Source organism: Salminus brasiliensis, chromosome 20 (assembly GCF_030463535.1).
Source record: "Salminus brasiliensis chromosome 20, fSalBra1.hap2, whole genome shotgun sequence".
NCBI lineage: Eukaryota > Metazoa > Chordata > Actinopteri > Characiformes > Bryconidae > Salminus > Salminus brasiliensis.
Genome location: NC_132897.1, coordinates 12,100,577 through 12,112,600, shown reverse-complemented (window position 1 = coordinate 12,112,600; position 12,024 = coordinate 12,100,577). Strand labels below are relative to the sequence as shown.

The window sequence follows — 12,024 nt, the reverse complement described above, 5'->3', positions numbered from 1 at the left end:
ACAGAGGAAAATAGAAATCATGGGAATCCATAGCAGTTGTTTGCTCTCCTGGAGTTAATAATAAACTCCTCTCTGCTTCACGAACAAGAAACAAAGCATTGCACAGTAGATGGGTGTTCTTGACACTTAAACGCTCAGTGCAGCTCAACACTTAAACGCTACTCACCTTCCAGTTTCTATCATGAACTTTCTGTGGATCATTTTTCAACAAAATCTTCAGCTGGCATATCAGCTGTTCATGATACCCTTTGCTTTGTTATTCTATGGCTTGGCTACACAAGGACATCTCAATTTGATGAACAGGTAAGCATAATTGGCAAATATTCTGAAGTCATACGATGATATGTTGGCTGTATGTCATTTGTATATCATAAGTAACTGAAGTGTCTCTTGTGTGTAAGGTATCTCTTTCTGATGTTGGGAGGATTCATCCTTGCTCTTCTGACAATGGGTCCATATAGCATTGTACTGTTCATCACTGCTACTGCGTTCGTGCTGCTGGTGCACTTTGTGGAACCAGTCCATGTTCACCACTGGATCTTTGGGCTGCAGATGTGTTGGCAAACGTTGTGGCACTTCTACGTGCAGTACCAGCAATACTGGCTCCAAGAACCAGCAGATTTCAGGTGTTATCGCATAAACATGATCTACTTCAATTCAAATTGAATTTATTTGATGTGAGATGTGAACAAACTCAAAGTAGTTTGATGTGAAATGTGGAGAAGACTGAAACCAGAGGTCTACTATACATTTTGATTACTTTCCAAAATGAGCCATAAAGTAGCTTTAGATGTGGTTTGATGGTGCATCCATTGTTTTATATCACTACCTATTCAGCGTCTGTAAAAACTAGAATAGGAAAAATCTGTGGTGTTCCAACTTTAAGTCTTTAAAGAAGTCCTCCAGCATCTTTGAGCCGAACTTCTGCTGCATCTGTTGTATAAAGATTGCCCATATTTCCAAGAACAACACTGTCAACACATTTCTGACAAGGAAAGCCCATCTACTCAAGACGTATTCATAATAAAACTCAATGGGCTCATGCTTCATGATGCTGGGACATTCTTTTAAGCTTTGCTTCTTTCTCCCTCAGGCTTCTGTTGGCTACATCTGCTTTAATGCTCCTCAGCCAGAGAGTCACCTCTGTGTCAATGGACCTCCAAGACAGAAAAGTCTCCAAGCCTTTTGGAAGAACCTTTAAGAGCCAGGTCTGTTCTCTCATTCCTTTCCTCAGCTACACTCTCTACTTCCCTGCTCTTCTTGGAGGACCACTTTGCCCATTCAAGAGTTACGTGAACTTCATGGAGCAGATAAACACCTGGCCACCACCTTCTCCTGTTGCCATTATGCTTTGGAAGATATTTCAAGTGGTAGTTCTTCTAACCCTCAAATATCTCCTCTCAAGCTTCCTACAGTCGAGCATAGTCGGGCTGAGCAGCCCTCATGAGTCTCCAGGTTTTTTATGGATCTGGATCTTCTCCCTGGTCCTCAGACTGAACTATTATGCTCACTGGAAAATGAGTGAATGTCTCAACAATGCAGCTGGACTAGGTTTCTGGGGGTGCAGATCAAATGGAGGTGTGCTCTGGGATGGACTTTCTGATGGCGATCCAAGGAAAATCGAGTCGTCCACACGTATTTCGGTGTTCGCGCGTCGCTGGAACGGCACAACATCTGCCTGGCTTCGCAGGCTGGTGTTTCAGAGGTGCGGCAGGGCTCCACTGTTTGTGACATTTGGCTTCTCAGCTTTGTGGCATGGCTTGTACCCAGGTCAGGTTGTAGGGTTTTTAGGATGGGCTGTAGCTGTGAAAGGAGACTATAAGCTCCATTCATATCTTCAACCAAGGCTCACAAGAACCTGGACGAAAGGGTTATATGCATGCCTGAGCTGGGCCTACACTCAAATTGTCATTGCTTGTGTGGTGTGTGCCACCGAGCTTCAAAGTTTTGAGGCAGTGATGTTGCTTTGTGCAACACGTGTTGCTGTGGTTCCATTGGCAAGTGTTGTGATTCTGTTTGTACTATAATATCACAGCGCATGAACCACTGCAGCTGTTCTCACTATGTTTTAATGTCTGTGGGTGAAATGCATCATGTATAGGTGTAATAAGGAAATGAAAAATGAATGTAGTTGTTTTATTGTAGTCTGAATGATTTGAATGCAACCTTTTATCAGATTATACATTTTTATGTAAAATCTGTTATATTAAAGTCATTACAGCAGCTCCAATCTTACATTTTTTGTAATAAACATGGTTCCCACATTTCCTTGGAAATTCTTGAGAGCACTTTCCCAGTCATGAAAAACACAGTGAGAAAACACTTGCATCATGAACAAGTTGGAAATGTTGAGCTAGCGAGTCAATTAGATTGCAATTATTAGCTAGTGATGTCTGATTTATTAAAAAGGTTTATTTGTAATCTTTCCACAAAGCCCCCTTCATGACCATATCAGAATCTTAATTATCTATACACTGCATACTCTTTCAAAGTGGTGATGGTTTTTAACCTTCCAGATGGTAAGCCAGTGATATTCAGCCAGCCATTGCCATCTAGTGGTCAGAGGCCATCAAAACAGTTACCAGTCCTTTTATACTTATTTTTATCCCTCATGCATGGAGTTCAGCAGGAACTGCGAACAACTTCAGTACAACTGAAACAGTTGACAGTACCTACATATTACAGAATACACCAATCAGCCCTAATATTAAAACCACTGACAGTGATGAGTGATGATCTCATTATAATGGTACCTGTTGTATCGAGTGAATAGTCAGTTCTTGAACTTGATGTGTTGGAGCAACTAGGGGCATATTGTAATGGCTAGACTGGGTCAGAACAGCTCCAAAACATCAGGCAAGTCTTGTGGGGTGTTCCTGGTACCCAGTGGTCCGGGTCATGGGTGCTCAAGGTTTACTGATGCAATCAGTACAGCACTCAACTCACAAATCACAGGTCTTAAAGGAGTGTTGCTAACATCTTAGGACTTAAAGGGTCAGAGCTGTGCTGGTGACATGAGGGGGGCCAACACGATATCAAGCAGGTGGTTTTAACGTTAAGGCTGATCGGTATACTCAATCCATTGAGATTCTTGCCTGAGGATTGTTTACAATTGCAAAAATAATGGGACTGCTAGTGCTGTGTACCAGTTACAGCAAACACAGGCACACCTTAGTGAGAAGTTCACCATCAAGGTTTCGTGGGTGAATCATTCTCATGAATATGTACCTTGTTATGATTAGCCCTAACATTAAAACCAATTACAGTGATGAGTGACGATCCCATTATAATGGTACCTGTCAGGAGGTTGGATATATCAAGTATCGCGTGATTAGTCAGTTCTTGAACTTGATGTGTTGGAAGCAACTAGAGGCATATTGTAATGGCTAGCTCCAAAACATCAGGCAAGTCTTGTGGGGTGTTCCTGGTACCCAGCGGTCCGTACCTACCAAAGGTGGCCCACTGCAGGACAACCGGTGAACCAGTAACAGGACCCACCTCACAACTCACAGGTCTTAAAAGAGTGTTGCTAACATCTTAGGACTTAAGGGGTCAGAGCTGTGCTGGTGACATGATGGGGGCTACATGATATTAAGCAGGTGGTTTTAACGTTGGGGGCTGATCGGTATACTCAATCACAACTACCACTGCAAATTAATTTTTACAACCACATAGACCCATATTTAATACTCACACTTAATACGGCCATCACTATGCTTCATTAGGCTTCTCGATGATGGTGATGCGGAAGTTTGGCATCAAATTCTCACCTGCTCAATGAGACAGCCCTTCTATCAAACACTCCAATCAGATGTTTGTCAGTGAAACCAGACAAGAACATGAGAAGACCTGCCCTGCTGCAATATGCAAATCTGTGGTGTTTACATAGTGCACTGTTCGAAATACAATGCCACCTTTTATTTTTTTACTTTGTTGAGATAAAGAGCTCAAGGCATTTTGAGTCTCTCTACAAAATGTCAGTGGCAGGATCAGGAATGTTTATTACAGCGGCATTCTTCCTCTCCACCAACCTGTCCACCAACACCACAAATATGGCTGACAGTATGATGCAGAAACCAGCCAGGTAGAACGCAGCGCTAAAGCCATCAAATCTGTCTGCCACCCAGCCTGTGAGACACACACACACACACAAACACAAACACAAACACACACACACACACACACACACACACACACACACACACACACACACACACACACACACACATTCATTAGCCGATATTCTCTCCTTTTCAAAAATGCTAATTATGGTAAACATAATAAAAGTGTATTAGGTGCCAGAGAACACCTATATGGAAAAACTCCCCATTCCTCCACCCCATCTCGGTCTGACTAGCATAAGGAAAAAGTTAGTCCTATATCTCTGTGGCCAAAAAAAACAAACAACAACAACCAAAAAACAAAACAAAAAAAATATAAAACGATAAAATCGTGTTAAACGAGAGTTTATCATTGGAAGGGGAGATATGAGAGAATTATTACACATGGAGGAGAAGAAGGTTGCATGCAGAATTAGCTATGTTACGGGTCTGTAAAGTGCTGTGAATCTGTATAACATGTGGAACAGTGTAAGTGACAGACTTACATATAACAAATGGAGTAGACAGATCTTTATCTCTTAGAAAGTTCAGTAAAGTAAAGCTTTGGCCGAATCTCCTCAGAGAAGTGTACATCATACACTATGTAACATGTACTGAGGGTCACTAGCTAACACAGATAGTGACCTATCAAATAATGGGAGCTAATTGCAAAGAACTATTGGACACTGAATACGCCCGACCACTCTCACAGCAGCATTTTACTATTAAAGCTAAATGTCATAGTGGGAAACACCACAAATCAGGGTAAAATCATTATGGCTCTCAGACATTACCCATTTACCAAAAGAGTTTGTGTTAGAGTATGTGAGTAACATCGGACAATAATTCTTTCTGAAAAGAGATGGAAAGGTTCTAAAGGTTCTTTAAACAATACCATAAAATATATATATTTTTTTATTTCATAAGAAAAGGTTGAAGAGAATGTAATGGTTCTTTATCAATTTATAATGGACAATGAGTGATGAAACAAGGAGGTGCTGTTATGGCTGAAAAAGTGCAAATTTGTAAGTAAGTACACACTTACCTGCAGCAGGCAGCGCAAGGAGTGCCCCGGAGCTTCTAACCAGCATAAAAAGTCCTAGCGCACTGTCGAAACCCCCCAACCCCACTATGTCCACTATGCTGATGATGTGGACGGCCACCACGCTGCCAAACAGGAAGCCGTAGAGCGCAGTAAAGACCACAATTGGCCAGTAGCTTTGTCCAATGGGCAGCAGCAACAGCACCACACCCAGCATAGTGCCTGCCATGGCCAGCAACTGAAGGTTCCTCAGCAGCCGCAAGTTGGCTAACCATCCACACGCCAGCCTGCCCAGCAGGTCAGCCAAGGACAGCACAGACAGAAGCGAGGCAGTCCAGTACTGCTCCAAGCCCAGGTGGCTAGCATGTGGGACCAAGAAGAGAGGGGGGATGAAAAAGCCAGCAGTGGCCAAAGTGGCGAACATGATGTAGAGCAACAGTTCAGGTCTTCGGATTAGAGACCACTGGAAAGGTGCCTTTTTGGAAGTTCTACGCACTATGAGCTTGCCTAGAGAACATACTTGTGGTTTAAGTGGCCTCATTAAAGCTCCACACACCCAAAGGTTGAGCTGAAGACCTCCGATTATGAGCAGAGCTCCTCGCCATGAGTAGGTCTCAATGAGCCACTGGAAAAAAAGGCTGAAAAGCATTGAGAAGACGCATTCCCCTGAGCTGGAGATGGAAAAGGCGACTGGACGCCAGCGTTTGAAGTAGTGACTGACCATGCTATTGGTGGGAATCCAACAGAAGGAGACTCCGAGTCCTAGGGATCATGACAAAAAACATGAACGTCAGTATCTAGCCTGAGAAACAATGAGACTAGACCTGCACCAAAATACATTATGTAATTAAGTGATAAATGTGTCCCGACAGATGAACAAGTTAATTCCTTTTATGCTGCTTGACCTCTTATAGAGAGGTCATGTGATCTACAAATCTAGAATTCCTTTGCCATTTAATTAACATTCCTTCTGGTCTCATATTTTTTTTGTAGGTTACACTCTTATAAATGAAGGTGCTTCAAATGGTAATTTGAGGGATGCCATCGAAAAAAAAAAAAAAACACTCTTGGTTCCATGAACAATTATGCTGATAAAAAAAAGAGATGAGGAACCTTCACGATTCATGGTTCTGTAGACCTCTAAGAGGTTCTTATATGTAACTAACATGGTCCTTTATGGAATCTTCTATGGCATGACTCAAAGAACCATTTGGTTTTTAAGAGTGTAAAAATGACCACCATGTTCATGGCAGGGTTCAATGCGGCGTAAGTGAGAGGCTGGGCTGACTGTAGTGCAAAATAAAGCATTGCACATGCAATAAAAACATTTCACAATATCTGCCAGTACCTTGCAGAGCTCCCATAGACAGGTACATCCATGGTAGGCTCAGACCCAATGAGGCAATGATCATCCCTGAGGCGGCCAGCGTTGCACCGATCAAAATTACACCACGCTGGGAGAGGTAGACACTGAGAGCTCCAGCAACTGGAGCTGCAGAGAAAAAAAAAATGACCACAGTCTAACATCTGTAGTGAAGGCACTCAAGTCCAATTCAACTCAAGTACAATTGGTCAGTTTTGTTTATTTATCTCAATCAACGCTATTTGCTATTACCAAAGACAGGTGAATATTGCTCTATAGCAATTTAGCCTTCCATCAGCTCTATGCAAATCACTGTCCGACATGTGATCCAACCCAAAAACCCTTACATTAAGACCTTCTTTTCAGGCTCTCAGTTTCTTTGTGAAAAACTTAATTCTGTCTTTCCTTTTTGTTGGTTATTATTTGGTATTTTTAAAGTTTTTTAAATTTTATTGCATATCTTTTATAGCATTAGACTAAGAAATGAAGAGTATTAAACAGGGACTGTTTAGCATTCATCTAAGAATGTATAATATCTAACTACTAAATGTATAGCAATAATCTAAGTATCTAGCATTAAACTAAGACTGTACAACAGTAATCTAAGAATGTATAGCATTAGACAGAAATCCATAGCATTATACCAAGACTGGGAAGCATTAGAAAATTAAATGTATAGCTTTTTAAACAAAGACTATACAGAAGTAACCTAAGCCTGTATAGCATTAGACAAAGAAACATATAGCATTAATCTAAGACCGTTCAGAAGTAATCTAAGAGTGTATAGCATTAGACAGAAATTCGTAGCATTAGACCAAGACTGTCAAGCATTAGACAACTAAATCTATAGCATTGAACTAAGACTATTCAGAAGATCTACGACGCATTAGAAAACAAAATATAGCATTTCAAACTGAGACTGTACAGCAGTAATCTAAGAATGTATAGCATTAGACATCAATTCAAAGCATTAGACCAAGACTGTAAAGCATTAAAATGTATAGGGTTAAACTAAGACTGTAAAGCATTAAAATGTATAGCGTTAAACTAAGACTGTACCGCAGTTATCTAAGAGTGTATAGCATTAGACAATTAAATGTATAGCATTAAACTGACTGTACAGAAGTAATCTAATAATGTATAGCCCTAGAAAAAGAATGTAAGGCATATGACCAAGACTGTTTAGCATTAGACTAATAAATGCATAGCATTACACAAAGAATGTATAGCATTAGAAAAAGAAATTCATTGACTGAAAAGGAACCTCCTCACACACACTCTTCACACACACACACTCTTCGCACACACACACTCTTCGCACACACACACTCTTCGCACCACGCCACGCCACACAGACATTTCTTTACATCCTAACCATTTCATTGAACAGAAATATTCTGAAAGACTTTAGCTTAAGAATAACCAGTGCAGGACATTCAAAAATGACACCAACAGAGGGCAGTAAATCGTCCACTGCTGAATAGTTCTCCAAAGTGACCTGTGCCCCAGTCAACTTAAAATTCTTTAACTAGTAAACACCCTGATGCTTCTCTTTGCTAAAAATAAAAAGCATCACACGGATGATAAAATGGCGAGCTAAGTACAGCTGTCCAGGGCGCTCCTGGCCCTGCTTACCTCCCAGATGAAACATTGCAATGCTCGTGGAGGTGACCCATGACACAGTGCTGGTGGGAACACTGTAGTAGTTTTGGATATGTAAGAAGAATAGGCCGAAGTTCCTCAGGACGGATGTGGTGAGGCCCATGGTGAAGAAGGCAGAAGTGACCACCACCCAGCCGTACCCGCCATCTGGCGGCTCCACGCACTCCTCCATGGTGTGTCTGCCAAGGCCTATCCCTCTGGTCTGAAATGTATGCTGATACCCATAAGCCACCACAGAATAGCAAACCTCACAGTCAATGGTTGGTACATTTTATTTAGCAAGGTTTCATTGTCACATTTGCTCCATAGGTAAGTAAAGGTTCATCTGAGGTTTTCTCAATTGCTCAATCAGCACTTCCCACTCATTTCTAACGAACTACTCATCTTAATTATTCATAGTTGCAACACACACTGTGGACGGCAAACATTCACCATGGCTACCGTGGAGACATCTTCATTTATTGTGAAATACACCGAACGTACACCCACATGCCATCTATGAGCCTTTGGTGCCCATGACACCATCACCAGCTCACTGGTGGTGTTTCTTTCTTGGAAGGAAGGTACATTGCATACCAGAAAAAAATCCCACAAAACCTTGGTCTCAGAGTCTTATGCTTGCCTATTTTTCACATTTTTCACTTTCAAGAACTGACTGTTCACTTTCTGCCTAATATATCCATGTCTGACAGACACCACTGTAGAGGTTTTTCACCTCACCTGGCAGTGGTGTTAATGTTATGGCTGATTGGTGTAGTAACTGGTATAGGAAATGTAACTTTAGTACTAGAAGTACTACAATTAGTAATCTAGTAACTACCCAAGGACAAATCATGAACCAATATACTTATATCATCAATCATATATAAATGAATATGAATACATGAATCACATGTGAACAAATGTAAAACATAATGCAACTAATATAGTAACTATGATTACCTAAACCAGCAACAGATCATAAACAGGCAAGTTTACACTTACATTTATGTCATAGTGTCCGTAGTGACTTGCATGTGAATCGTGTCGAGATGGCTAGTCTTGTCCAGGGACTCTTATTGGTCTGAAGTGGTGCGTTTTCCCAGCCAGGGACTCAAACCTTAATTTGTCAGAGGGCAGGCAGTGGTGTTATCCGCCACACTAATTGCCTAAACACTCATCAACAAAACAATAAAAAACAAAAACAAGTTTTTCTGCTTCAATGAATAACGATCATTCGTTCAAGCCCAACGAAGACTTATAATTAAGGTTGGAAACTGTAGCTATAGCGGTGGCAGGGGGGTTGGTTAATGTGTCTCTAATTGTCTACTTAGTGCTATTGACAAACCTCAGTCTTTTGGCCCTACAAGTAGGTCTGTGGCCACCTCTCCCTCTCCCTCTTGTCCTCTTGTTCACATTAACCACATGCGAGACACACATGCGAGACACACATGCGAGACACACATGCGAGACACACATGCAAGACCACATGCTGTACTGACCTTAGTACAGAGCTGCGAAATGCAAACAGTCCATTTCTATTTCTAACCACAATACACCGCAGACTCTTTTCCTGACCACAAGCTCCACAATGCTGACCACCCACTGAACTTGACACCTGTGTATACTCAGGGACACAACAGCAGGACCTCCAAATAAAGAAAACACTGTTGTCATGTGTGTCATACTCTCAGTGTACTAGAAATCACCTGGACAGTGGACTTTTCAGGTCATACTTGAAGAACTAAAGGGACACATTTTATTTCAAATCTAAAACAACTTAATAAAGTTTTGTCTTACCTTTGAGGAGCTGAGCACCACATCGCAATTTGTGACTTTCCTACGAGCTTTGTCATTGCAGGTTTTAAAGGCCGGTTTCCTGCCTCCCTTTCCCTCCTCTTGCCCTTCTTTGGAACATGAGCTGGTTACATAAGGCATGTTTCTTTGGTCTCTGCTGTCAACCTCCAGGCTGGAATGCTTAACACTCAATGTGTCTTCTTTTCTTTAGAGATATTTAACAACAATGTTCTCACACACACTCTCACACACACACACACACACAAATAAAGAAAATAAAATGAAGATCAGTTAAAAAGGCAAAGACTGTCCTTCAGGGTCTTTAGGAAGAGTTTAGGATTGAAGAGCAGGGATATCAGAATTTGCTCTTTGTGAATGGTAAAAGTTAAACCTTTTTTCTGTATTTCGTTTATTTTAAAGTGTCTGTAGAGTTTTATGTACCGAAAACAATCACTCATGTTTACAAGCCCACTTAGAAATGAACAGTTTTTTTTGTTACTATGCTTTTTTAACACCTTATATAGCCTCTGGCCCACGCGTAATTAGGCTTGGAAATACCCTCTATTCTGATTGACGTCACTGCATTTTAATTAAGGTTAAATCACATGACATGTTTGTGTTACTATGTTTTAAAAAACTTTTTTGACTACATTCTCCTTAAATATACACAGAATCATATTTTATTGTTTTTAATGTAGGTACTGTAAAAGAAATCATGAGCATTATATAAACAAAATAATTTAATGTACTATTGCTCTTGCACGGCACGTTTAATGTTTCTTTTTTGGGATGTTAAATGAAGTAAAGTTTCAGTTATTATGCTGCAGAATATATATATATATATATATACACACACACACACACACATACATACATACACACACATACATACATACATACACATACATACATACACACACACACACATACATACATACATACATACATACATATATATATATATATATATAGATGACTGTGGCACTCGCAGTGATAAGGTTTCATACAGGCAGGCTGTTCTAAAAGTGGGCTTGTTCGACATGGCAGGGGGTTGATTGGACACTGTAATAAAGCAGCAAGTATAACCATGTACCATGTCCCCCTTGGCACTTCCCCCCACCCCCCTTTTGATGAGCCAATCAGCCATAACATTAGGACCAAAAGTTAGCCCTTGTATTAAGCTAGCATTAAACTAAGCCCTTGTGCCACCAAAACAGGTCTGACCATTCAGGTTTTCACTGGTCGTCCCTTCTTGGACCACTTTTTTTTTTTAGGTGCTCACCCCTGTATACCAGAAAAACCCCACAAGTCCTGCGTGATGTTTTGAACATGCTTTTGCCCCCAGTCAATGATATTATTTGGAATATATGTATATTTAAAAAGGTAGAGGATACATGACTGTAGCAAAGGTGGGGAAAAAACGGAAGGATCTATATCTAGGACATGTCATTTGGGGCCTACTTAGCAGTAATGCTGTTTTGTGGAACGTCACTTTACCTGCAGTGTTAAACTCTGTACACTAGATGGCGCTGGTGCTGCAGCTGGTTTGGCCTGTTTCGAGTGGTTGGTTTGATCACCTAAACGGGGTCTTCTGACAACATGGTAACGCTCCCTGCCAGCACAGCCACGCTGCTGACAACAGTGTTGCTTTGAGGAAAAGCTGGGTTTTTGTTAAAGCTCAGTACTTCAGTAAAAACTAAGTGTTCATCCTAAAGGCCTTTGCGGTTTGATTTGTAAACAGAGCAGTCTCCTAAGTGAAGGTGCCAAAGCGTCTCTGCTTGTGTTTGTAGAAAATCTCTTTAAGCTTGAGCTGGCAGGTAAACCGCCCTCATCCCAGAAACAGTACCAATTCAGATCTAGTGCTTTTTAGTAGCTCAAGCAGCTGTGAGAAACTTACAAGACACTATAATCACACCAGGTTAAGACTCTGTAGGACAATGGGATCCAAATGTAAATCCCTGTAGTGGTAAAGGTCTATAAGATCAAACTGTTAAGGGCTCCAAGGACTCAGATTAGGACCCGCACCTCTAGGAGTTGATTGAGTGACACCTGCTGACTTCTTGGGTATCAGGATTAGTATC

General features: G+C 41.1%; 2 protein-coding genes across 5 annotated transcripts; one reads left to right on the top strand and one right to left on the bottom strand.

Moving 5' to 3' along the window:
- The first annotated feature begins 181 nt into the window (after nt 1-181).
- mboat4 (membrane bound O-acyltransferase domain containing 4) lies at nt 182-2,027 on the top strand. Its single transcript, XM_072665044.1, has 3 exons — nt 182-303; nt 402-626; nt 1,094-2,027. Exons 1-3 carry the CDS (start codon nt 182-184, stop codon nt 2,025-2,027), a joined length of 1,281 nt encoding a protein of 426 aa, XP_072521145.1.
- A 1,847-nt stretch (nt 2,028-3,874) lies between these two features.
- Nucleotides 3,875-10,056, bottom strand: LOC140541981 (monocarboxylate transporter 13). Of its 4 annotated transcripts, none has more exons than XM_072664800.1 (7): nt 9,947-10,056; nt 9,649-9,773; nt 9,152-9,266; nt 8,141-8,381; nt 6,491-6,634; nt 5,146-5,904; nt 3,875-4,128 (listed from the first exon to the last, which is right to left on the bottom strand). In XM_072664800.1, the coding sequence occupies exons 4-7, from the start codon at nt 8,337-8,339 to the stop codon at nt 3,968-3,970; spliced, it is 1,263 nt and encodes a 420-aa protein (XP_072520901.1). In that variant the 5' UTR covers nt 8,340-8,381; nt 9,152-9,266; nt 9,649-9,773; nt 9,947-10,056; the 3' UTR covers nt 3,875-3,967. The 4 variants fall into 4 exon arrangements, with proteins under 4 accessions (XP_072520901.1, XP_072520898.1, XP_072520900.1 ...); XM_072664797.1 differs by having other exon boundaries at nt 8,141-8,369; XM_072664799.1 differs by lacking the exon at nt 9,649-9,773 and having other exon boundaries at nt 8,141-8,369.
- Nucleotides 10,057-12,024: the final 1,968 nt, after the last annotated feature.

Bases quoted from the DNA above. Each gene is read 5' to 3' on its own strand.
- LOC140541981 (XM_072664800.1), bottom strand. From the start codon at position 8,339: ATGGAGGAGTGCGTGGAGCCGCCAGATGGCGGGTACGGCTGGGTGGTG. The intron at 6,635-8,140 runs GTAAGCAGGGCC...TTTTCTCTGCAG, and splicing joins TGCAATGTTTCATCTGGGAG to CTCCAGTTGCTGGAGCTCTC. The intron at 5,905-6,490 runs GTACTGGCAGAT...CATGATCCCTAG, and splicing joins GTCTATGGGAGCTCTGCAAG to GACTCGGAGTCTCCTTCTGT.
- mboat4 (XM_072665044.1), top strand. From the start codon at position 182: ATGAACTTTCTGTGGATCATTTTTCAACAAAATCTTCAGCTGGCATAT. The intron at 304-401 runs GTAAGCATAATT...CTTGTGTGTAAG, and splicing joins CATCTCAATTTGATGAACAG to GTATCTCTTTCTGATGTTGG. The intron at 627-1,093 runs GTGTTATCGCAT...TTTCTCCCTCAG, and splicing joins CAAGAACCAGCAGATTTCAG to GCTTCTGTTGGCTACATCTG.